Source organism: Megalops cyprinoides, chromosome 25 (genome assembly GCF_013368585.1).
Source record: "Megalops cyprinoides isolate fMegCyp1 chromosome 25, fMegCyp1.pri, whole genome shotgun sequence".
NCBI lineage: Eukaryota > Metazoa > Chordata > Actinopteri > Elopiformes > Megalopidae > Megalops > Megalops cyprinoides.
In genome coordinates this window covers 13,736,641-13,763,925 of record NC_050607.1, presented here as the reverse complement: position 1 = coordinate 13,763,925, position 27,285 = coordinate 13,736,641, and the positions used below count along the sequence as shown (strand labels likewise).

Sequence of the window (27,285 nt, the reverse complement as noted above, 5' to 3'; positions counted from 1 at the left end):
TCCCCTTGTAGGCGCATTTCCTCTTGACGCCTTAACTTCGCTCATCTGAATCTAGCGGACGCGAGGAACTGTTGTATGTAAAATGGATACTTTGTTTTTGACCGCAATGTTAATGTTTCTGCCTTTTACTGAAACAGGTGAGTAACACGCGTAGTTTTATTAGTTGCTTCTATTTGTTTATTTAATTAATTATTTCTTGGATATTTGAGTATTAAACGGTAAGACCACTTTCTACAACTTGCCCTGGGGGCTGGATTTGGTTAGCCGACATAACGGAAATCTGTCGTTTTCATCACAAAGACAGTTAATTTAAGATAAAAGAAAATATAAGAGTTTTTTTTTAAATGTATCGTTGAGAAAGCCAACACTGATTTTCAGGTTAGACTACGGACCATGTAGACCAAGTACAATAATGTTGTTCAAATTATGTGTCTAAAATAATATCTGTTTGTTGCATTGAAATGAACACAGAGAAGGGATGGGTTAGTGATTAATCGTTTTCCAAAAGTCGTTGAAGTTAGGGTTGTTAGTTATTTTAGTTCATCATATAAACTGGTATTTATATATAATATGTGTGAGTTATATGTATATGTATGCATATAGTTATGTATATATGGTTGTCAGTCAGTGATAATTATATAACACCTATAATACCTAATAGGTGCTTCATCAGCAGATTTAACATAACTCTTACTTATGCAGAATACCACGCTTAATCAGTCCATTCATTCTTTTTTGCATTGTGGCTTGTGTTATCGTATTGCGTAATTGTTCGTTGTTTTATTCAGTCCATTACTTCTGAATGTGATTATTCCTGTGTTCGTGGCGTTTTTTCACATTGATTGATTCATGAACTAATTTCAAACAAGGGCGAAACACCTGATTACCTGGAAATGTTTTTTCCGTGTGTGGCCTAATTGGTCCGTGTATGTTTCGCTTATAGAGGGGTTCCTTATTGCCCACGCTCCCAGGCGAGTATGCTTATTAACACATCAAGAAGCGGTCCACGTTGGAAAATGCAATTTGACAAGTCCTCAGCAGCACTGGAGGTGGACGAACGACATGAAACTCCAGCACGTTCAGTCCTCCAAGTGCCTGTGGGCCAACTCCAGCAGTTCCATACCACACCACACGCGTTCGGCCTCCATTAAAGACTGCAGCATCGCACCTGCGTGGCGGTGCTACGATAAGAAAGGGACGTTCGGATTGGCTAACTGGCCAATGTACCTCAAAAAACAAGGTCCACGAGTGGTGCTCAGAGGAGAACCCAAATATTCAAATTGGACCAAGTACAACATCGACTCCGGGGGGCGACTGATGATGACGACTTTGTGCCAGAATGAAGGTGAGTGGAAATGTATTTACTAAACATTGTTTAGTAAACTCAAAACAAAACAAAAAAGACACTATGTTGAAAATAATTTCTCTTTACTGAAAAAGGCCATTATGCTCAAAAGGCTATTTGAATACCCGAGAAAATATAGCTGTAACTCTTAGTGGCCTATTTGGGAAAAATAACGGGAAAGGGAATAATTATTTCATTCGGTACCGACAGTTAACACGAAAATAAATCGTGTCAAGTCTGTCAGTGTTTTGGCTCTTCAGACATTTGTGTTAATGAAAGCAGAGGATATCACTTTTGATACCTACTTCCCCGCACATTGTGCTCTGGGACATTCCCGGCCTAGACACCGGCACAGGAATGTCGTAAGCAGCCCCTCGGCTTCCTGAGAAAGTTGGCTTTGCTGGAACAGCGACTAACAGGTCCGCATGGAAGTCTCATTTCGCCGCGCATTGACATTGCTCTGTTTAATATGAACACATTTTAAACGGTATATTATTGGTTAAATGTAAATGTTTACCAAACGGACGTCATAACTAGTTTTGCGTCATTTTGGAAATCATTTATGATTACACTTTATGTTGTCATTTGAGTGTAAAGAATTACATTTATAGCGATTAACTTAACTAAATGAACAGACAAAGTAGTACAGCAAAATATGCTTGATCTAAATTGTGGTGGGTCATTCTGTAATTTTGGATTCATCATTGCTTACATATACTTTAGTTTTGTGGGATATTGCACATGGTAACATTGAGTTGAGAACTGTTTGTAAGTCCCTTGAACTAAATGGCTGTAAATAGAAACCGAAAAAGAAAGAGATCCTTGCCTTGCTCATTCATAGTACTTGCCAATGGATTTGACCAAACAACAGGCTCAAAGTATGGATAATTTAGAACAGAAATGACCGATCCCTGTCCCTGCAGGCAGGGAGTCCTGGGGGTTTTAGTTTTACTCTACCTTTAATGCTAAAACTAGATAGCAATTGGATTTACACCTGGTACATCAGGTGGGTTGACTTCCTGCCCAAATCAAGACTGCACGTTAAACAAATAATAGGTGAGGGAGAAGGAGAACCAGCAGACCAGTTCAGAATTAGCGACGACTCTCTGGGATTTGGTGTTTTATGCCAAGGTGTGTGCTTGACCAAATGCCTCTATCTGTTTGAATGGTAATAAACCACATACATGACTTTGATCAGAGTTATAGTGCAAGCATTGCTGTGGATAAATAGGTGCTCACACTCAGCACATTATACACAACACATTATACCTGTATCCCAGCAGAAATATGCGCAGCCAGCTGTGGCCAGCATCTGGGCTTTTCCCGCTGCAATAATAATGGCACTCAGTATTCTGTTATTATCATTGTGTTGATTTTATCACTCTGTGCTTTGCGTGACATATGGCCATTGGTTTTAAAGGTCTGCATTTGGGTGGAGGGACCAGAAATCCACTTGAAATGGCAAGGAAAGGGCAACAGGGGGGCTATAGTAAAACGAGGCTCTGCCCTGTCCAGAGGCAGTAATTACGCACCCGCACAGGGCAGCATGAGATGAAGAGGCATTGATGATGGGATTTCAGTCATATTTGTGCTGATGCGAGACCACCATCTGTAAGACTGGATGAAATGTCAGCACAGCTGTGAGGTAGCTGAATGAGGTGCAGGGGCCAGGGCTGGCACTATGGAGGTGTTTAGGGGTGCATTGCACCCCCAAACGGACCTCAGTGCACCCCCAGCTGTCTCCTTATATCCCAATGTCTACATACATTTTTTAAATATTGACCTTTTGTGCCCCCTCATGGATTGCAAATGCACCCCTCTGTATTTTGTTCTGGCGCTAAGACTGTCTGGGGTTATTCTTTACCTCAAAACTGGTACATTTACTCAAGCAAACCTACAAAGAATGTTCTTGTTTTCTTTTTATTTTATGAAAAACAAACAACATTTAACGTACCTTTTAAATACCCCCGAAGTTTGTAGTTTAGTTTTAGTGTACCACTCAAATACAGATGATCTGGAGTTGCCTGACTAAAGTGTAAAAAAAAATCTTTAAAAATCTGATGTCTTCTTTAGGGTGCAACTCATGCTTTCTGCACCATGGCCCATATTCATGAAACACTGATCCTGTGCTGCTCTTCAGTGAACTGCCAAGCCTGCTGCTCTTAATCTGGCAGGCAGGGGAATCTACCTTAAATTCTCTAGGTCCCATTTTTTAATCTCTGTAACCTCTCAGACCTCTCCCTCACAGCCAGAGATGTTTGGCTGCTAATGGCACCAATTTGTGGCACATGCCAGTGTGAACGTAATGCAAGCCAAAGGCTAATGTGCCCAGATAAATGTTGTACTGCTGTTTGCTCATTGTGCTTTTAAATTGTGACATTCTGAAAATGTCAGTTAGTGAAATTAGCAGGTTTAACCAAACTGTCACATTCAAAAAGTGTCAGTTGGTGAAGTGGACAAAATATGTTTGGGTTAGGGCATTAGCTATGTTTGTAGTTTTAAATGACTTCTTCAACATTTATTTGGTTAGAACAAGATTCAGTCATAGCGGAGAACCTTGTCTGTGATCTGGAGAGGCTCCTCCCATTGGCCACTGAGGGACTTCCTGATGGAGAGTCACACAGGTGGCCTTGTGACCTCAGACCTTCAGCGGGACATCTCCCACAGGATTTGCACATGTCTGGCCCCCTCCAGAGGGGAGGCTCTCTCAATTTTGGGAACAGCACCTCCTGCCGGTCAAGTTTCATAGGCACTCAGGTCTTTTAGGAGCCCGGCGCGTTAAATGCCATCCAGGTTCCTTTGCCAGGTATATAGATTCATTGCAGCTTTTGAACAGCAGCTCCCAGGTGCATCTGTTCACACCCTCCCCTGACATACCGCTCAGACAATCCAGGCATGTCCCTCATCTGACCTTTCATAACCTCAAATTTCAGTCCACATCAGTAGGAGGCACAGGTGGGACCCCTGCATACTCTGGGGTTTGATGGCAGCAAGGGAAAATTGAACTGTGAGGTCTTGGATTTTTATGTGCTCTTCAAGGTCTCACAATACAGACTGCAGTAGAATCCAATTAAAAGCTGTTTTAAATGTGCTTTATTTGATCTAAACATACATCAAATGTAGGAAAATCCAAATAATGTTAAATCAAATGTAATTGAATAAATGCACAATTTATTTTTTGGTTGGATTCCCTGTTTTAGTCAATTCCTTGTAATGTAGCATAAAATTACATGTATAAATTAGTGCATGGAATCCCTAAAATTCATATACTGAGATAAGCATGCTCATGAGCCCTAAAGCTGTGTGTTAGCATTTTAGCTACTTCTTGTTAAATGCACCATCTTCTGCCAAAGTCACTCATATATATAGTTTGTGCTCCTACAGGCCTATAGGATTGCATGGATATGCCTTAAGTAGAAGTTTAAGGCCCACGCAAAGGCGTCATGAAATATGGGTTGATAGCTGTCTGAGTGGTTGAGCCCCACCCAGGAGTTATAAAACTCTTCCCTCTAGTTGTGGAAGGGCTTCCTGATGAGCAGACGTGGGCAGGCGTATCCGTCCTTGGTGTAGAGCTGCAGGCTGGCCTCCTGACCCCTCGTTCTAACAGGATTTCTCCCACAGGAGTTGCTCATTTCCAGCTCTTTCAGAAGACTCAGTCTGCGGTTGGTGGGAAGAGCACTTTGGGTGCTGTGAATGGTCTAGCCTGTCGTCCAAGGTTCAGAGGCGCGTGAGGTTACATAAGAGCGTGATTTAATGATGACCCAGTTTCACTGTCCAGAGAGGTAATTTGTGTAGAGATAGGTGTCCTACTGGAAAAGCCTCTGCCAGGCTCTGAATTGAGGGAAGTCCACCCCTGTGTCATTCCAGACAATGTCAGCACATCAGCTTGATGAGGTTTTTATTTCTAGTTTCCTAACAGCTAGTTTCACTCTTCTCCAGGTGTACTAACAGCCAAAAAAGAACCAAGAAAGCACAAAACTGTAAATTGGGAAATCTCCATAATGTGGCCAGTGCCAGTGAAATAGATGATATGTGATACATACTCGTTTCTTAACAAGTCTGACAGTAGTGCAAGCCATTTAAATCTGAGCCCTCTCTAACACATCAAGGAGGGTTGTTGGCTTGAGAGTATCTTCAGGAATCCAGGATGCCTATAGTGTAGTATCAATAGCACAAAGGCAGAACCGTAAGAATGTCCTGGAACGGATGAAAGCCAGCAGCCTCCCCTGACAGGATCAATGCTTGATTGCATATTGTCATAGCTGTTGAACCCTGTCACTGAGTGTGACAGCCAGTGCCTGAGGTGGAGAGTCTGTCTTCAGGGCTTCGCTTCTATCAAATCATCCATATCACGCAGCTTCCGTACCACTGAGACGTGGGCAAGGGTCAGAACCAACAGGAAACTGTACAGGATGGTCTTCACAGTGATCCAGAGAGAGAAGCGACACAGAGAGAGAGAGAGGGAAAGAAAGAGGGAGAGAGCGCTTCTAGCAAGCAAAACAACATGACACTCTTTAGCAGGATAGAAATGCAGGTTGTGACAGTCACCGGTTTTATATTTGTTTCGCAGTTGCTTCTTTGCTTTCGGATAACACAAGATTTGATAAAACCAAGCTGAAACCTTTTTTAAACATGTTTAACTTTACTGTGAACATACATCCAATGAGGCAAATCCAACTAATGTTGAATCAGATGTTATTAACATACTGCACACAACATGTTTTGGTCAATACACACACAATGGCTGGTTTTAATACTGGGTGAATAGACATTAACATGTCTAACATTAACAACAGCATGTGTAACTTTTAACAACAAAAAATATATATTTGCAGTATACCAGAATAGAGAGAATATAGTTAAATAAACCAGTTGCAAACATTTTGTTTATGACCCTAAAAAGTAGGTTTGAATGATGAATTGTGTGAGACAGAAACCACTAAACTGTAGATTACTACTCTTGTTTCTGTAGTAACAGACAGTTTATCTCTATGAGTAGTGCTTCTTATCATTATTTTAGAAAAGGAGGTTACCTTAAGAGGTTAACAGTGCCGGTTGGTGGAATTATCTGTGAAAAATAACCCTGCTTGGCTTGTTGGTATGTCAAGAATTAGGTTTGCTCAGTGGATCAACGGCACACAGATTTAGTGATCTTTATGATCACTTGAACAGCTCATTCTGTTCGTTCTGACCATAACGTTTCCTCTAAATGTAATCGATGGGAGTTATAGTTTCAGGTCTTCAGAGTCTTCATCTAACTAGTTTTACTAGTTAGTTAACTACATTGGTCCTGAAATACAAAGAAGAAAGGACTAGATTCCCAAAACACAATTGTATACTCAACAAAATCATTTGTGTATAGTGAGTTTACCACTGGTTATCTGTCAATTCCCGATTTAAGCACTAAGCAACAAAGGTATAATCAGGTTGTTCATGAAAGTTACTGTTATTCTGCTATTGCAACATGTACAGTACCAGTCAAACGTTTGTACACACCTTTCTTTCTTAATTTTTACTTTTTCAGCATTTTAGAATAATAGTAAAGACATCAAAACATAATAGTAAAGACATCAAAACTAAAAAATAACACAAATGCATTTGTGAATTATGCAGTGGCCAAAAAAGTTTTAAGCAAATGATTATATTTAAGATTCTTCAAAGTAGCCAAATATATGTTTTTTTTTTATTTAAAATGTTGTTTGGAAAGAAATTCATACATAGGCATCATTTTCATGATTTATATTTGTCTAAGAAACAAATTTCAAGCATTTAAGCATAAGTCTTTAAATCAAAATATCTTTGAATGTTTGTTTCCCTATATCTTAATCAGGTCTATCCAAACATTTCACTGGTACTGTAGATGGATGGATATATATATATATATATATTGATACATATACAACAATGAGCAAGATACTCATAACTAATAATAATTAACAGACTGATATTTCTGTTTTCTAACTAATATGGAGCCACAGTCGTCCAAGCACATGTATGTAAGAGAACCCTCTTGTTACTTTTTTCCAGGTCCCACCACACTCGCGACTCCCACACATGCGCCCTCCACACTCAGCAACACAGCCAATCCCAGGAAAGCTTTCCCCACCCCCAGCTCCGCCCCCACCACAGTAATGGCTGCAGGCCTCCCGGCGAGCCAGGGGACTACCGGAATCACAGCCACTCACAGAGGCACAAGCAGAGCTCCCAGCACTATGGTAATCCGCACCAGTGACGCCATCAAGACCCGAACCAAGCGGACCGGTACCACTGGTCTTTTACCCAGTACCTTCTCTCCAGTGGTCACCAGAACAGCTCTCACTGACAGAACAGCCCGCACCACCAGTTCACCAACCCACACCACACACGCTGCTGCCCACACCAAGACACAGGCCCACACTTTGGCCCCCACTGTCACTGAAGCCCTGTACTCAACCAGTGATGAGGAAGAGGTGCTTCCAAGGACTGCTGCAGCTCCTACCGCTACCACTGCAGCTGTTACTGCTACCGCCACAGCTCATACCAATCTTACCACAGAGGTCATCTTCACTGCACCTCCTATAACTGATACTGCAGTACCCATCTCCATTTTAGCTTCTAAAACTACTAATACTGTACCCATCTCAAACGCAGCTTCTACTATTCCTTCTTCAGATCCTACTACTGCTAGTATAGCTGATACCGCTAATACCGCTGCTCCTATTTCCACTGAAGATCATACCAATATTACTAACGCACCTATCTCCAGTCCAGCTCCTGTAACTGCTGCTGGAGTTCCTATCTTCACTGTTGCTTCTACAACTCCTTCTATGGTTCCTAACACTGCTAGCGTAGCTGATGCCACAAATACTGCAGTGCCTGTCTCCACTGTAGATGATACCATGGCTACCACAGCTCCAACAATAGCTGCTACAGTGCATATTAAGACTTCTACAGCCCCCATCTTTGCTGTAGCATCTACCGGCACAAATATAGCTCCTACCTCCACTGTACCTACTACTATGCCAACAACATCTCCTAACACAACTACTACAGCACCTACCCCTACTACTGTATCCCCTACCATCCCTACTACAGCTATGACTACCACTGCCGAAGCTCCTACCACTGCAGTTATTATCATGACTGAAGCTTCCACTATGACTTCTGCAGCTCCCACTACCAGTACTATAGCAGCTACCTCCAGTGTAACTCCCACTATATATACTGCTTCTACCATAACCTCTGCAGCTCCGACTATGACTAAAACAGCTCGTACAACTACCACTACACCTCCTACTACCAGTACTACAGCAGCTACCTCCAATGTAACTCCCACCACACCTGCTGCTTCTACCATAACCTCTTCAGCTCCAACTATGGCCAAAACAGCTCTTACCACTACTACACCTCCTCCTACCAGTACTACACCTCCTACTACCAGTACTTTACCTCCTGCTACCAGTACACCTCCTACTACCAGTGCTATAGCAGCTACCTCCACTGTAACTCCCACTATATATACTGCTTCTACCATAACCTCTGCAGCTCCGACTATGACTAAAACAGCTCGTACAACTACCACTACACCTCCTCCTACCAGTACTACAGCAGCTACCTCCAATGTAACTCCCACCACACCTGCTGCTTCTACCATAACCTCTTCAGCTCCAACTATGGCCAAAACAGCTCTTACCACTACTACACCTCCTCCTACCAGTACTACACCTCCTACTACCAGTACTTTACCTCCTGCTACCAGTACACCTCCTACTACCAGTACTACAGCACCCACCTCCACTGTAACTCCCACCACATATACTGCTTCTACCATGACCCCTGCGGCTCCTACTACCACCACAACTGCGACCACCACAACAGAACTCACATGGACCACGACGTATCCCACCACTACTGCCTCGACACTGAGGGTGAGTGGGGGGTGCTTAGAGGCAGCCTTGGCTGTTCTCTGACTAACGAGTGGTAGCTTATCGTCATTTAAAGTTCATACTATATTACAGATTGAGTTTTTAGCTCAAAGTGTTCTGGAGAATGCCCAAAATGTGGAAATGAAGCAAGGGGCGGTGTTCAGTTAGGGACACACTGAGTGTCCTTCATTCACGTCAGCCTTTACAGGGCACTGAAAGCTGAACAGAAAATAATGAATGCCAAAACATTATAACTTATTTATAGCTTGCCATTTCTCTTCTCTGGAGGAAATTCATAAGTTCTATAATTATATTTCCATTCTGGTGGGGTATTGTAATTCACTGTCAATAATTTAATGATATGTCATATGTTAATGATATGTCAAATTGTATGGCATGTCATTCAAACTTTTTTGGTACATTAGAAATAAGTCCATAAAGTAAACAGAACCTTTGGTTTGTAATATGGTAATAGTTATTATTACTGTGCACCAGTTGTACTTGTGATATAGTTATTTGGTTCTTTGTGTAAATTTTCTGTCGTGGGTGTTCATACAGTATGTGCTTGATAATCGCATGCCGACAATGAAGGAAAAACGCGGATCCACTGAAACAATAGCAGACGAGCTCAGCCAATGGAAAGTAGCCCCCATCCACTGTGCACAGGCCACTGGGCGGAGTGGAAACCAAAACACTCTGCGAGGGGGCTCCACTGTCTCTCTGTAGCCTCATCAGATTTTAATTTTATCCCAGGCTGGCATGCCCTTTAGTGCTGTATGAGTTTTGGCAGGCCAGGTTATTTTCTTTGTATGCCCTCTGCACCGTGGCCGGCTGTGGTCATGATCCCCGCGAGTTTGCCCGCGAGCGTTGCGCAAGGCGCCCCCCCCCCACCACCACACCGTCCTGGCGACGCATGCCAGCTCCCAGCGTATTTCTCCAAATGCCAGGAAGCGATGGAAAGGTTTCTGGGAGTGGCAGCAGGGGGGGGCTCCTATTTAAGCACATCCGGCCTCTCCTAGCTGCTCTTCCGCTCCATTCTCTGTTTATAGATTACACCTTTGAAGAAACATGCGTCCAGTCGGACTCTGTGAGACACGCCAAAAGTGTTACTTTTTTGTACTTTACTCATAGATTATGAGTTACTCTTCCTGAGTTTTTATTTCATGCAATGTTAGGGTGTTCAAATATATACGTTAGCTGATGTTCCATATATATTTTTTCTTTTCAAGAATGTGAAATTGAAAATGGGCTTTTCTGTCTTATTAGAAAGAGCAGAATAATATCAATAATTCAGTTTTTATTATACAATATAATAGTATTTGATTTCATTTATACAGTCACACATATTGTTTCCTTTGTATTTGTGAAGTACAACAGCCCAATATTACATAAGGGCTAAGTGATAATTAGTAAATGTAGATGTAAATGTAAGTGATAAAAGTGCTCTGATTGACATATACCTTCACTAGTGTTTAATTAAGACAATTCAAATTTTTAGTGGATTAAGCCACAGTTTTGGATTCATATTTAAAGTACTTGCTATGGATTTTCCATGATCCTAGTACAGTTCAGTTTCACCCGACAGAGAGGCTGACAGTGACAGTTAAAGTCATTATGGCATAGGTTCAGTATCAGAACTTTTACTTTGATTGGCTGGTGTTGGGGGGAAAGGGGGCGATTCAGTCCGACTGTGGTGCCAAGGTCGACGTCCCGGTACAGGCTGGCATTCTCTGGTTCTTTCATTGTGTTACTTCAAAAAGCACATGCAATCATTTCCATACAGGAATTGTAAAAGTAAGTTCGAATATTTTACTGAGCAGATTTCCGTTTTCCCGTATTGTTTTCTTTGGATTTGAATTGGCGGAGACTAAATCTGCTCGCTTTTTCCCATTTTGCAACAAGTAAGAGACAGTCACTTTTATAAGGGACAGCGCTATCAAATGTGTTTAAATGATCTGTAGGTGATGACAATGATGCATAGTGCGGCTTTAGAGCATTTAAAAATGACCTAATGCAAACAAAAACCTGGGTCTCCAGAGAAAGCTCAACAGGAAGGAAAGCTGGGTGGGACATCACAAAGGAATCAGGACTGCTTAAGGTAGAGGCGTCCTCCAGTCAAGTGAAAGTTTAAAGCCGCCCCTTTGATTAAGACGTTTTGAGAAATTGCCGTTTAATTTCAGCGCTAGAATTACAGAGAAGAGAGACGCTAGAGCTGAAGCGGATAATTGTCGGAGGAGCAGAAAAAATTGATCCCCAGGACAAGAATACATTTATATCTTATTTTTTTATTTTGCGGATGAAGGATACTGCCTCTGTCAGTTATAGGGGTTGTATTAGTGTGTTACTTGGCTCCAAAATCTGAATTAATTGTTTGGACAGAGCCTAGAAACTTTTTTCCCCCTTGATTGAGGACGTACATGAAAGAGGCTGTAGCAAGTCATCACGCGTCAGAATGGCCGCGTGGGAATGGCGACAGGCTGCGAGCTCCGATCTTTCATCAACCTTCCCATAGAATGTGTAATAAATGCCACTTTTTTCGAATATCGGTTTACAGGAGCGTCACTGTTATTTCTCATAACCTGCAACTAAAAGCAATTTTGGAAAAACGTAAACGGAAAAAAATGAACAAGAAAAACTTTTTATGCTCTGGAATACATTTTGATTATTAGGTCATTCATTTTCTCAACTGTTTGTTTTTTTTTAATATATTAATTTTTTTTCCTATTTATTGTACTGGATTATTTAAAACAAAAATCGCAATGCTGACATATAAAGCTGTGTATTTAATACTATGTGTAGCATCGGGGTTTCTTCAGGTGAGTCTGTAGTCATTAATATATCTTAAATAAAAGCGTTTGCCAGTCATGTTTTGTAATTCCTTATAATTATGCATTTGTCTTAAAGCGAATTAGGATTTAAAACGTTTAAAGCGTTTTGCTAATGCTTGATTGTATTTTCTTTTTTTATAGTTCGAGACCACAGAAGCTGTGAAGTGTAGCGTGAACCTAACTGAAGCCGGCATTACCCAAAAATCTATTCTGCTAAGATTGATTACCCCCGGAGAAGCGTGCAATTTCAGTGTGAGTCCCGACGACGGAACATCTGACACGGATTGTGAGAGCGACGGAGAGTACAGGCAGAAGTTTAAATGCGAGATAAGGGATTTGGAACCTGGCACCGTTTACCACCTGGGAATTATATCCAAGACTGATGGAGAGCGAGCCAACGTTTCACTGCAAACAGGTACGTAGATAGGAGTTCACATTCGCTGTCATAATTTTATTGTGCACCGTTACATGCTTCCTAAAATCCTTCATTTTTCTAATGTTTTACCTAACGTAGTTTTGCTCTTTTGGTGACTTTTTTCTATATCCCCTTACTTTGATGTATTGTTTCGATCTGGTGCATATGGTAATAGTAATTGCTATTAAAAAAATTTAAAGTCGACTTTGGTAATGTGAGAACAGTTTTAAGTAAAAAAGCTGAATGTGGATGCATGAAGTGGTCGAGCTAGTTTTTATAACAGTTAGAAATTCACTAATTCAAAAAAACAAGAGAGAATGAAATGCAAGAACAACAATAATATTCTGGCTGAACTTGAGAGATATCTTTTTGACAAAGCACAAGCAGTTTAAACCTCTTTGTTCAAAGTTTATCGAATTGACTCCTTGATGTATACAGTTAAATTACTTCTTATTTATTTTGTATTTCAAATTATGGAATCTATGTATGAGGTGAAATCAATATATTTTCAATATTTTGTTTGAAATCATGAACTGATTTACAATTTCTCTAACACTGCTAGAACATATTTAGTGATTATTAGTGAGAGTGATCACAGCTGTCTTTACAGTTTTACTTGAAGCTGCATCTCATTTTTTGATGTTCTGAACACTGTTGTATAGAGTTTAAAGAAATGATTTGGAGGTGGATAATGATAACACCTTGTGTCTATATTGTTATGCATGGATGGATTTCAGTGACTGACAGAGACCTGCAGTTGTCTGCCCTGATTTTGGTGGTTTTCTTCTTTGTGAAGGCTTTCACCACAGCAGAGTATGGGTCAAAAATTGGTGTGGACAACTTCCTTAAACTGTGCTGTTTTCATGCATTCCTTTGGTCATCCCAAGAGGTCATGATGATTAAGTGACTTGGCCTGGGTGTTGGTAAATCATAAGTTGTCTTGACAACAGACCAGGAGTCACAACCAAAATGACTTGTTTGAATGAACTTTTTGCCCAAGTGTTAAAACATTTCTAAGCTGTGCTTTTGTTGTGGTTGTTATTGTTGATTATTATTTCTGACGGAAAAATGATTTGCGCAATGGCATAAACCTGCTTTTCAGTGAAACCAGCGATAATATGGATTTCCCCGTCCTGTAACTCACTCTTTCCATTTCCCTCCCTCTCTTGGTTGCCCTTTAAATAGCCAAGATACAGCAACACACTAGGCTTACATGCTTTGGTAATCACCAATCAACCTATAGAGACACTATAGAAAGAGTGTGGAAAATATCTCGTGTCTATCTGTGATAGAAAGACTGTATTTCCCACTGGGGTGTTATATATAGAGGATGGTGGCTTGCATGTGGTCGAGGTTAGGGTCTCTCAGTTTAAGGGCTGCTGGCAGCGGGCCAGAGCAGAAGTCAGTAACAATGCGGAGCGTCTAATCTTAAGTGTTTGTTTCCAGACAGGACTCCCTCTCCCCGGCCATTTCCCGCACTCATTGTTCCTTTGTTCTAACGGATACAGAAGGACCCAATGTTTAGTTTTGTGGGACCGATAGATTAGATAAAGCGTGCACTTGTGAACTTTACCTTCGAAGCACGCAACCTTTTTTTTTTTTTTTGGTGAACCCTCGAAGTCACTCTCCTTATGGCCTCAAATTGATCTGCCATTTCAACATTCATCCTACTGTTTCGTGGTTGGTCGGATTTTAGGATTTTAGGAAGATTTATTAATATTTGATATTGCAATATTCATTCGTATTACATTTATGTATTCCAAGGATTTATGCATTGTACTAGTATGCATTTTATTTTTCTCTGGTTTATTTGAGTGATAGAACATAGGAACAAAAACTCATTCCATAGCATATCATTCTGCAACAATATAATGCATGGCATTTTAATTCAAGGCTAATTTTACTTAACAAAAACGTGATTGTGCTTAAGCACATTTCAAAAAGCCCCGGTGGCATTTGTGGAGCTTGGCATTGTTCTGGCGTCCCAGTTGAAGTGCTGATTCTGGGGGTCGCCCCCCTTCTCCCTTCCCCCCCAAGGGTGCCTGGGAGGAAGCCGTAAAGAAAGGTTCAAGGTTCAGAGGCTGCCGGAGCAGGGGACGCTGGCTCGCCCCGCTCAGCACTGCCCAAAGGTCCCCGCTCTCTGGTCCCGTTTCCTGCGGGTCTGCCTCCCGCTCTGCACGCGCGCCGGCCCCCTCGGCTCCCACGCAGACGCCCTGTACTCAGAGCAGCCCAAACAATCTTATCGCCATCCGAAATCTCGGCCAGAGCTGCTTTTCAACGTCTCACAAAAGACGGACTCATGTCAATCACGCTCTTTTTCCTGAAATGTTGTGTAACGGTGGAAAGAAAAAAAAAAACAAAACAGAAAGTTCACCCAATTTCATGAGCTCCTGTTTTGCTTAATCTTGCTGGAATAGTTCATGCATTCACCATCTCGTTTTATGTCTAAAGTTTTAAAACCATTGGAAGTCCAGCTTTTTTAACCAATCAGATTTTGGTATGAGGTCGTGTAAAGATGGCTTTTGCAAACAATAAAAGAATACATAACAGGTCAGGTTAGGTGTACAGTTTGTTAATGCTTTATTTCTTTTGCTTAAATACGCTTTTTTGCAGAAGTAAGTCTTGCAGATGATGCACTAGGACAGGCTAGTGAATGCTGTAGCCTCCTCAGGTCCTGACCCGTCTCTGGTGCCTCTCTGTCCCTCAGAGCCTCAGGAGCCTGCCAGCCTGAATGCCCTGCCTGACGTGGGCGGAGCCGGGCTGAGGGTGTCATGGACCCGCTCGCCCGGCCGGGTGGACTGGTATGACCTGACGCTGTGGGACACGGTGACGGGCGAGACCCAGAGCACCCGGGTGATGGGCACCGCCGCCCAGCAGTCCGGCTTCACCGCCCTCACCCCTGGCACGCCCTACACCCTCAGCCTGACGGCCATTGCCGGAAACAAAACCTCAAAGGCTGTGACGGCCACGACGGCCACAGGTATCAAGCACCACTCACCTGATGACAGCAGACATATAACAGCAACAGGCGTACAGTGATATAGCATAATGTAATGTAATGGCGTGGTGGTTTAGTGGTGAAGTCATGCAGCACTGCAGAGCCACAGCGGTGCTTTGGTGGTTTACTGGCGTAAAACTACCGTAGTGGTGCACTGGTGTAGTGATGCTGTGGTGTAGCTGTGTAAGGGTATAATACTGGTATTGTGATATGTAATGTAACACATATAGATATGTAATGGTGTAGCAGTATAGTTGTAGTGTAATGGTTAAGTGGTATAGTGTTGTACTGGTGTAGTGGAAAAAATGTATAATGGTAGAATGTGTTATTGGTGTAGTGTTATAGTAGTGGTTTAACAGTGTAGTGGGTTAGAGTTACAGTGGTATAGTTTTGTAGTGTAGTGTAGGAGTGGTATAGTGATATTTTTGTGGTGTAGCAGTGCAGCGGTCTAGTGGTAGTGTTGCAATACAGTGGTGGTCTGAGGTATTGCAGTGCCTTTGAGTGAGATGCTCCTCCTTTTAGGCAGTAATTTGTATACTGTAAAGAAATAGTTGACTCTTTAATCTTTTGAAGTTACCCTGGATTTAGGAATTAATGTAATCAGAATCAGTTTGTTGGAATAACACCATGCAAATCTCCCTACAGTTGAGATTCCTCACACTTGTTTTTGCTCCCCAATATGCTCTTGTACAAAGACTTCAGAACAGTTTTCACAAGCCACCAAATTTTTAAACCAACGACACGTTCAGGAGAGTCAAAATGTTAATGAGAGCTTTGCCACCAGGTTTCAGATCATGCAAGATGTTTTCTAAAATGGCCTTATGACTAAGATATAGAATTTCCGATCCCAAAAGCCATGACCATGAATGTGTGGTGTGACTCCTGATCTTAATCTGGTCCAGTGTGATGTCACAGGTGTGAAAACTGCACACTGAGAGGGAGACGTTGCTGGTGCACGCTCATTTTCACTTTGTACTTTGCCGCTTTGCGAGAGGCAGACTCGGTCGGGCTTTGTGTAGATCCACCCTCGCAGTTTTACAGAGGTTTATTTTCCGTTTCAGGATTCCTATTTTGAGCTATTTTGAAACTGAAGTTCAAACAAAGCGCTGTGTTTAACTGCAGAATTACACAGCGGGCGGATGCCTTTTCAGACAAGCTTATTCACCGTGTCTGTGCTGCTGCCTGAACGGTGTCTGTACTCTTCTGGAGCTGAACCAAATGTGTTTGTCCTGTTCAAATGCAGATTAATTTAACAGTGCACAGCCACTACACAATAGAAATAAATAACAACGAGAGCTTTGATAGATATCACACTATTTTGAATATAGATTGTGAAATGTGAACATGTGTGAAAAACAGGTATGTTAACATTTGGTGTGTTAAGCCTTAACACACTCTAAGAGAACCCACCATCTGAGTTGAGGAATTCATGGAATATCACAGAAACAGTATTTTATCTTGCTTTTTGCTGTGTTTTTGGTTCATAGCTCCTTCGGCTGTCAGAGGCCTGCAGCTCTCCCAGTCCTCCAACAGCCTGGGTGTTTCCTGGCAGCCAGGCCCAGGGAGGGTAGAGCGTTTCCGGCTGCTGCTGAGGGACTATGACAGCCTAATCCAGAATGTATCCCTGGAGAGCAGCGTCACCTCCTACAGCCTGAACAGCCTGATCCCAGGACACCTCTACAACGTCACCGTGGTAACAGAAGCTGTGGGACAACAGACCTCTGTCTCCAAACAGGAAAGGACAGGTGAAGCACATCGCCATGAAACAGCTCACTTGCTGCTCCAATCAGAGTCGTGTTCCTTACTGTGTTTACCATGACAACCATAAGTGTGCTAAAGTCAACTGCAAATTCAGTAACTCTTTACCATCTACGTTCAATATTGTTTTTGAAGTGAGTTTAAAGTCTGTGTTCTGTTGCATTTTTTAAATTAAAATCTGTGTCTATCATACACTTACTCTAAATCAACATTTCTGAATAACAAAACCATCCCCAAAATGATTTAAATCTACTCCACCCTTTGCATAAACAGAGACCTTGTGGCTACTGCGAAATGATGGTTACCCTCTTCTCTGTCCTTTGAGGCCTGTAGAGAAATGTTCCACTGGACAAGCCTGCTTATCTGTAGATCCTGGGATCAGGATCTTTACCAGAGGATCCAGTTAGTGGACCCTGGCCTGCCCTATAAGAGCGCAGTTAGGCTGCCCTCGCTGCACTCCGACAAGGCCCGTGTGAGCGGGCCGCAGGTGCGGGGCCCCACGTGAGGCTGGGAAAGGCGTCTCTGCTAATGAACTGGCCGAGCAGCTCTTTGTTTGGCTTTCCACACGCCTCAAGCGTTGGAACCATTTCCAAGATATTTTCAGCAGCCCCCTCCACCCTTCCTCGGCCGCCGGCCGGCGATCTGGTCGAAGTGTCTTGGGACACCCTCACTTCCCCCATTCCTCCCCCCCCGCCGTCCACCCTGTACTGTCCCATCCCGTCCCGTCCCAAAGCCTCCCTGCTGTTCCCTGGTCCCTGCCTCATTATCATTTGAGACTCCCCCCCCCCCCCCCCCCCCCCCCCAAAACTGTGACCCGTTTATTTCCCGTGTTCTAACCCCTTTGTTTGGGAACACTTTGATGTGGCAACATGAGAGTCGACACACACACGCATACACACACACACACCGAGGCGACACAGTGCCTTTCTCAGCAGGGTGTGAACTGTAGACTTTGGCTAATCGGTGTGTTTTTGCAGTCCGAGTCCTGTCACACTCCCTTTGCTCTTCCTGAGTGTGTCAGTGCATTTGAGACTACAGTGCTTTTGACTGCTGCCAACTAACCTGATGGCCCTTCACTGATATTTTAACATTGTTCCACTCCCCGCACACAAAGAGTTCAAAGGCTCATAGGTCTCTATATGACATTTTTGTCAGAAACAGGTAATAAACAAGAACACTTAAAATAATATGAGTTAAACATTCACACGGTTTTGTACACAGCAGGTTGAATACTGTTAATGGTTTTCTTAACAATTTAAAATGTTGTAGCTCTAATATTTTATTATATTCTGATAAGGGATTTGAATATTTTGAAAGCTTGGCATTTTAGAATTATGCTTTGTGCAGCTAGAATTTTACTGTCCCAGGTCTTTGTCCTTAAACACACTGTGAGGGTAATCACTCTGTCCCTCCTTTTTTGTTAGCTTGGCATGTGGGAAGTGATTGTCAGGCTGGGTCCTGTCCATCAGTAATGTCTATATGCAAACTGCACAGTTGATGAATATGTGTCACCATTGCGGTGGTCTGATCTGACTGCCCCCTCTTATCTCCAGCTCCTGCGGCCGTGTCGGACCTGAAGCTGGTGAATAATGGCAGCCGGGACACCCTGCAGGCCGTATGGACCCGGGCCTCGGGTGACGTGGACACCTATCTGGTCACCCTGTCCGCCCCCAGCTCACCCCCTCAGGAGAGGACCCTCCCCGCCGGCACCTCCAACGCCCTGTTTGGCAGCCTGACCCCCGGGCGCATGTACCAGGTGTCTGTCCGCAGCAGGAGCGGGGAGCGGTCGGCTGAAACGCAGGCGTCAGGCAGAACAGGTAGGCTGAGCTCCTCCTCACACCACCTCAGTCTGAAAGCTGCCTCAAAGCTCCTGCACCCGGCAATTTAGTGTGATTGTTACATAAGCACAAGCTTGGCCAAGAGAAAAAAGGGCAATTACATGGAAAGTAATAGGCACTTGGAATCACTTTCTCTTAAATGCTAGTCTCTTAAAGTAAGGTCTCTTACAAGTCCTATTCTGTGGAGCTTAGAGGTCTCATATTCATGTCCTTTTAAATTCTTAATTTCTTAATTGAAGTGATGAGTTGAGAAAGTATCTACTTGCTGTGGCTGGATATGTTGTCCCACATGCCAAAGAAATGAAGAGACCTATATATTGAAATAGTGTGTGTGAGAGCTGCTGCTTTGCATCATGGGAAGGGTGGCTCATCTTCCCCTGTGGATTAGCTGCCTCCCTGTCTCTCCCTCAGTGCCAGACTCGGTCGGTCAGCTGGCGATGGTGGGCCTCACCGAGCAGGGTGCTCTGAAGATGACGTGGGCGGCCCCTAGAGGAGACTGGGAGAACTACCGCATCCTGCTATTCAACGGCTCCCTTCCGCTGGTGAACAGGACTATGGGGAGGAGCGTGCGGGAGTACACCTTCTCTGGCATGAGCCTGGTGCCTGGAAGACTGTACAAGGCTGCGGTCATTGTGGAAAGTGGAGCCCTGGCCAGCACCTCGTACTGCCAGGGCAGGATAGGTACACCACCTCATTACTGTCTGTGGCAGTATGGCTATAGCAAATGATTTCATGTAGCAGCATAAACATCATTTATATTGTTTTCAAATAAACAGACAAATGGAAAAAAAATGAGAACACAAGAATATCCATTATTATATTGATAATTGATGCACAGAAAGTAACCTATTGAGAAAGATAATGATTTGTATGCAGTCTCCAATCAAATCCGGGAGGATATCATTTATGACAGAGCTATTTCAGGGGGCACTAGAGTGACTCAGATAAAAGATGGCCCTGAGAGAGTGAAGTTAATTGTAAGCAGTAAGCACATGTCCTTCAGTTGGAGGGCACTTATGTGAGGAAAGAGAGCCCTTGTTAAGAAATATGATTCACTGTATCAGCCAGGCTGTAATGTTACATAAACATTGTGAGAATGTTGTTTGACAGCTGGGTCCATCCTCTTCTTTCTTCTCAGCTCCTCGCCCGGTCCAGCAGCTGCACATCCGCCACGCGGACGAGACGTCGCTCAGTGCCATGTGGAGCCACACCGCCTCGGAGTGGGACGGCCACACGGTGCTGCTGAAGTACCAGGGCAAGCAGGTGGCCGAGCGGCACCTGTCCCGCGACATGAGGGAGTGCACCTTCAACGTGCTCACGCCCGGGCGCCAGTTCACCATCGAGGTCGTCACCAAGAGCGGGAACATCAGCAGCTCCGCCTCCGTGACCGGAAGGACCTGTGAGTCGTCCCCCCCCGGTGCCTGTCTGAATTCTAGTTTTTCCCCCTCGGGACAGGAGCTGCTGTGCAAAATACACACCTTTAGTAAATCTGAAACCCAGAAAGGAGTCTGTACTGAACAGTAATTGAACAGTGACTTCAATTCACTGTTGAGTTGGGCAGAAATGCAGCTCAAACTTAGTGCTGTTCTGTAAACAGTGTCAGTAAGTTACAGTTATCATGCACATTTAGTTGTAGTTTTAAACAAATGTTACTTTGTGCGTAAAACATAATTGCCTATTTGAGAATAAACTTCAGGAAGTGAATAGTTGGACGTACAAAGTTCCATCCAGACAGGTGCTTTCCCTGGGGCTCGTCACCTGTTTGTTCTAAGAGCACAGAAGTGACGCAGCTGTTTGTCCGTCTGCGCAGTGCCCGCCGAGGTGAAGCGCCTCAGCGTCAGTAACCAGGGCCGCACCGACAGCCTGCAGACCAGCTGGGAGCGCGCCGCCGGCGACATCGACTCATACCGCCTCCTGCTGGTCCACGACAGCATCGTCATCAAGAACGAGAGCGTGCTGGCCGACACCACCGCCTACCACTTCCACTCCCTCAAGCCTGGCGCCCTCTACAGGGTGGTGGTGACCACCGTCAGCGGGGGCCTGGCCTCCAGGCAGACCGTGGCCGAGGGGCGGACAGGTGAGACACCTCTTCCCGCTGTGGTGACACCCCTATGATGTCACTTTGAAACCGCAGTGTGCTCTGGTTTGGGACTCTGTGTCTAAAATCTTAACATCGATCGTTCATAAGTCCTTACCTGCTCACTGATATGCAATACAGTGTCAAGGGTGAGATCAAATCAAAACACTAAACTCCTTGCTGAAAAACATAGAAATATGTTAATGGGATTATAATTCTTCAAGATTTGTTTTCCTTTTTGTTAACTCTGTTTATTTACTTGAATTTTTAGTACGTAAAAACTGTCAAAATCTTAACATTTTAGCAATGTGTCATGTCAGTCCAAATGGTAATATGAGACTTGTGTTCAAGTGGAATTTCTGAGAAAAGGCAGTGAAGTTCATTCATTACAGTGATGCAGAATTGCATCACCTTCTCAGAGCAGAGGATTCACCTGCAGTCATGAACCGTGTTTTTATGTTTGGCTTACAGAGATAAAGTTACATAAGCAAGCTTTTGCATCCCTCCTTCCTTTTTATAATCTCGTTAGAAATTTGAGAGCTGGATAAAAACACTTCATCAACAAATGGTACTGTATTGACCACATCTAACTGGTAGGTTAATGTAAATGAGGTCACAGTCAGTAATAATTTAATAGCATCAGAGTTGAAGTATGAATGATTTTCATTAGTTGTACATGATTATTGTTCAGATATGGAGAAACACATCTTGCATAAGGTCTATTGCGTGATACTTTGTGTCATCTTATGTGTGTTTCCATATATGAGAAAAATAACATTTAAGCCATTTGTTTAAGCCATTGTCCCAGGAATGGAGGGCAAGATCATATTAGTGATATATATTGTTTTCCAATCGAACCGGAATGTCAGGAATGTTCAGGAAACTCTGCACGGACAAGAAAAATTTCAAGGTCTTTCTTCAAAGACTTCCTGTTAGGACTGTTTCTTTCCTGCGCAATGTTGAGCTATTTTGAGCCTTGGACTTCCACCTCTTAATTAACTAACCAGTTTTAAAAGCTATCACTGATAACGAAAAAACACATGGCTACAGATAAGAATTTGCAAAACATAAATGCTGGTCTAAATATCCTTAATATCAATACCACCCTGTCTTTACCGTCAAGACTCCAATGCACTGTCAGTCACCTTGTTTAGGGATCAAATATAATTTAATAATTTAAATTCAAGACTACAGTATTGGACTCCCTTTACATGTGCAAATTCACACTATACCAATTCATCAAATTTAATATGAGTTTATATGAACTTGGTGTGAATTTATCTGAACTTGGTGTGAATTTGCAACCCAAGCATATGAATTCAGTGTCTGGTTTTTGTTTTGTAATCACACAGAATACTCAGTGAAAAGTGTACTATACTGCCTGTCTTCTCCACCCCCACCAGTGCCCGCGGCCGTTGGCGAGGTAACGGTCAGCAACAACGGCCGCACGGACTTCCTCAGCGTGTCGTGGCGCCCGGCTCAGGGTGATGTGGACAGCTACCTGGTCACCCTGCGGGACCGGGAGAAGGTGGTCCACACGCTGGCTGTCTCCAAGTCCAGCCCGGAGTGCGTCTTCAATTCGCTGGTGTCCGGGCGCCTCTACAACATCTCCATCACCTCCCGCAGCGGCCGATACGAGAACCACACCGCGGTGCAGGAGCGCACACGTAGGTCCCCACCCTGTAGCAACATTGGAGCAGATTGGTCAAAAAGACCCATCCTCACTTCCTGTTCGCTCAGTCGTGTAGCAAGTGTTTGTGGGAAATGTGCCAGAAACAATTCTGCTCTTACTGCCTCAGTTTGGTGATTGGTCAAACACATCGACTGCTTTGGTTACTGTTCCCTTTTTCACTCCATAATTTTACTGGCAGTGAAAAGAAAATATTTTGATTAGTGCAGTAATGTCATAGGTCATTGCTGAGCATCATCAGTCTTTGATTAATGCTTCAGTGTTCACTTATTGGTACTTAATTATGGCTAACTTTGAACAGTTTTTCAGAAACTTATAATGCTGAGGAAATAACAGAATAGTAAGACCTACAGTACTTCATTTGAATGTAGTATTTGAATCAGACACAGACTTAGGATAGGTGACTGGTGTGAACCTCTTTCCTTTTGTTCCAGAACCCTCCAGCGTTCAGAACCCCACGGCGATCCACTCAGCCCGAGACGACTACCTGAAGGTGTACTGGCGCCACGCCGCAGGCGACTTCGACTACTACCAGGTGGTCATCAAGCACAACAACATCTTCCACCAGAACAAGACGGTGCCCAAGTCGCAGAACGAGTGCGTGTTCACCTCTCTGGTGCCCGGCCGCCTGTACACCGTTGTTGTCAGCACTTGGAGCGGGAAGTACGAGTCCAGCGTGTCCACAGACGGGAGGACATGTGAGTCACTGCGTGGTCCCAACGCTTTGTGCATGGTGGTAATGTGCTGTAATTGTTACTTGTGTTGCTAATTGTTACCGCATTGGGAATCATTAATTCATTAGGAAGAACATGGTCAATCTGGGACCATTTTCTTAGGTTGATAGTTTCAGCAGAAATAATGCATTCAACAGAAGGCTGATTGTATCTCATGCCATTGCTGTGAGCCCAGTGGGGATAGAGGACAGTGTGTCTCTGTGTCCCGCAGTCCCATCCACCGTGAGCAACCTGGCTCTGGCGGAGAGGGGGACGGAAGACCTGCGGGTGACCTGGGCGTCAGCGCCGGGCGACGTGGACCACTACGAGGTGCAGCTGCTCTTCAACGACATGAAGGTGTTCCCGCCCACGACGGTGAGCAACACGGTGGGAGAGTGCCGCCTGTCCAACCTCACGCCCGGCCGCCTCTACAAGATCGTGGTGTCCACCTTCAGCGGGCCCAATCAGAGGGCCCAGTTCATCGAGGGCAGGACAGGTGAGGGGGCCACACCGTCACCGGGCCGACCTGGCATAACGAATCACACGGGCAATTGGGTACATACTTTAGCAGCTGTGGAAATAATAATCAGTGGATATCATAGCAGCGGGAAATCATGGACCACAGTGGAAGATGTGGAACATTAGACCTGTCATATATTTGGAACAGAAGGCACCCGTAATAGTAATGGTTTGAGCTGCAACACATTTGGCCAAATTGGCTGAACAGCAAACCTTTAGCTAATTACAGTACATCAAGAACAGACCGTACCTATCACGACAACATTTTTGAGACAATATTCACCAGCAGGAGTTTAATTGAAATAGTAGTTTAAACAGAGCAGGACAAGAGGGTAGTAGTGAATGACTCTGTCTCCAATCCACCGTTGGTCATGTTTTGTCTCCCCCTAGTGCCCAGCAAGGTGAAGAACATCCACGTCAGCAACAACGGGCAGAGCACCAGTCTGAAGATCAACTGGACCCCGGGCCTGGGGGACGTGGACAGCTACTCCGTGTCCCTGTCCCAGGGAGGGCGCCTGCTGGAGATGCGGCCTGTCCCGAAACATGTCAACGAGCTGGGCTTCCAGAACCTGCAGCCGGGCCAGCAGTACAGCGTCAGGGTCCAGTCCATCAGCGGCATCTTCATAAACAACAACACCGCCAGTGGGAGAACCGGTGAGGGTGGGGCAGGGGAAGGAGTCACGTCAGGACCAGGATGTTGGCTTAAAAAGCAATTGGCTGTTTCTTTGTTAAGGGTGATGATGCCAGTGCATATCAGCCCCCTTTGTGAAGGTGCTGTCAAATATTACACATTAGCGCAATGGGTTAGTGGGTTGCGAGCCGGTAACAGGCAGAAATTTAAACTTTATGTTTCCATGTTCGTAAATTAATTATGTGAATACATTTATTTAAATATAATGCCTAAATTGCATGGTTGTACACTGGATGATAGATCCCGGCACTTACATAATGCACCTAAGTGGCTCCTCTTTAGAATATCTTGAATGAGTTCTGAGAATGAGTTGATCCTTATTGTAAGGTAATACAGTTATTAGAGCTGCTTGAAGTGTCATTGGGAGGTTTAACATGGGCATCTATTTAAGGTTAAGTACCACGGTCAAGCCAACTTTAATCAGCCAAGCCAAAGTTTGTTTAATATAAAAAAACGTCTCTAAGCTAACAAAGGAGCTGTCACAGTTGGTTCACAGAGCGCGGGTTATTAAATATACGCACTGAGGCAGGTGCACAGAGCAGACAGCGCACATCAGCTTGAGCGATGGAATTAATATCAGCAGTTTTTCATTTATTTATTTATTTTCGTTCGACCCGAATTTAAGGTTCGTTGAGATGTAGCGCTCAGTCTTTACAATGGCCTGGCAAAGAGCCTTGCAACAGAGCATGAGGGACACCTCCTGCACTCTGAAAGCTTAAGGGGGGTCTTTATCGGCCACACAGCAGTTAAGATTGTTCCCATACAGTACTGTTGTACTGTTCTTTTTTATTCTTGCCTTCTCCTTGTGTCCCCTGGGCAGACATGTGGAGCCACTGTAATGCACCGTACTGCCTGACACAGTTGTATATACCGATGATTCATTGTTTGCTGATGTATGTGTGTTTAATTGTATAGCACCTGTTGTGGGGATCAATACAGTATATGCCATATCATCAGATCATAAAATGAAAAGACATCAGACAACAGGTAGATGCAGAACCACAGCCCAGTGCAACAGGTTCAAGTGCAGGTCAGCAGAGCTGTGATGTATTGCATAAAACAGGAAGTGATCTAATGAGCGAATGTGACGTGTGCATGTGTCACTTCCTGCTGCTCTGTAATAACGCTGCTCCTTGTGCTCTTCTGCCCGCAGTCCCATCCTCTGTCACCGCGCTCCAGGTGGACAACAAGTACACCTCCAGCCTGGTGGCCACCTGGCGGGCCGCCACGGGCGTGTCCGACGGCTACCTCCTGCAGCTCCTGGACGAGCGCGGCGTCCTGGTGGCCAACAGCTCGGAGCCCGCCGGCACCACCCAGCACCGCTTCGACCACCTGACCGCCGGGAAGAAGTACCGGCTGCAGGTGCAGACGGTCAGCGGAGGGATCCAGAGCGAGGGGGCAGTGGCTGAAGGACGAACATGTAATAAGCCCTTTATAACAACCACTTTATACTTTATAACTGCTGTATAACTACACAATAACTTTTTAATGTCAGTCAGACGTAATGCTGTATATGGGTGAACACTTCACTCCACTGCCAAGCTGTTGTTTGAATGTGCTTTCACAGGGACTCCAAAAGCTGGCTGAGTTTCACGGTTTTGGCAGTTGGTGTCTGATGAGTGTTTGAAAGGCCCACAGGACAGCATGTGTGGTGTTAGACATTAGACATATACCCTGGCATGCTTTAGCAACATTTGGTACCCTTTACCAATGGCAACAGCGTAAATGTCAGGCAAAAAAAGAAATGGCAGAATTACTGTTTTTATTTAACTTTAAAATCTCTTTTCCTTAGAGGAATAAAGTTGATTTAAAGTTGAAGAGATTGTGTGACGTGCAGGCTGACTCTGTGCTTTGTGTGTGTGTTTCAGGTCCGGCAGCGGTCAGCGATCTGACCGTGAAGGCCAACAACACCAGCAGCCTGACCTTCAGCTGGGCCTCATCGGAGGGGGAGTTTGAGGCTTATGAGATCTACCTGTACAACAGCAATGGCATCCTGAAGGACCGCAAGGACGGCAAGCCCAGCACCAGGGACTGCAACTTCGAGGGCCTGCAGCCCGGCACCCAGTACAAGGTGGTGGTTCTGACCCGCAGCGGGAAGCAGACCAACAACTCCTCCATCTGTGCCCGGACAGGTAAGGGCGTCCTGAAAAACTCACTTACCCACACCCAGGAAAAGATGAACTGAAAAACCCAACAAAGAGTACCTTCTTTTTCCGCTTCTACAGGGAAGTGAATAGAAGTGATATTTAGATGATGTTTTTGTGATTTTGAAAATGGATTATCAAATGTTTTCATGAATGTTAATTCCACCAATACCTGAGGATGCAGGTGGAATTATGGGTAATTGATAGCAGGACTGGAATAGAACACAAGCATTTGCATCACAGATTAAAAGCAGGGAATGATTAGATGGCTGAGGGACTGAGGGAACTGAAGTTGGATGCATAATTTAGACCACTTGGATGCGATCCTGAGAACCTGACAGATTTGAATTCTGGGTGTGATTACT

General features: G+C 44.2%; 1 protein-coding gene across 3 annotated transcripts in view; it reads left to right on the top strand.

Annotated features, from left to right (window-relative positions):
* Positions 1-27,285, top strand: part of LOC118771860 (receptor-type tyrosine-protein phosphatase beta-like) — a 51,144-nt gene continuing 23,859 nt past the window's right edge. The window contains exons 1-16 of one of the 3 annotated variants that reach the window (XM_036519985.1): positions 1-137; positions 944-1,345; positions 7,373-7,560; positions 12,219-12,492; positions 15,200-15,472; positions 16,978-17,235; positions 18,802-19,065; positions 19,498-19,767; positions 20,225-20,485; positions 20,897-21,163; positions 22,567-22,830; positions 23,288-23,551; positions 23,799-24,062; positions 24,476-24,739; positions 25,930-26,196; positions 26,645-26,908. In XM_036519985.1, coding sequence (XP_036375878.1) covers positions 83-137; positions 944-1,345; positions 7,373-7,560; positions 12,219-12,492; positions 15,200-15,472; positions 16,978-17,235; positions 18,802-19,065; positions 19,498-19,767; positions 20,225-20,485; positions 20,897-21,163; positions 22,567-22,830; positions 23,288-23,551; positions 23,799-24,062; positions 24,476-24,739; positions 25,930-26,196; positions 26,645-26,908 — 4,099 coding nt within the window. In that variant the 5' untranslated portion in view covers positions 1-82. The other 2 variants (XM_036519984.1, XM_036519986.1) reach the window with 2 other exon arrangements.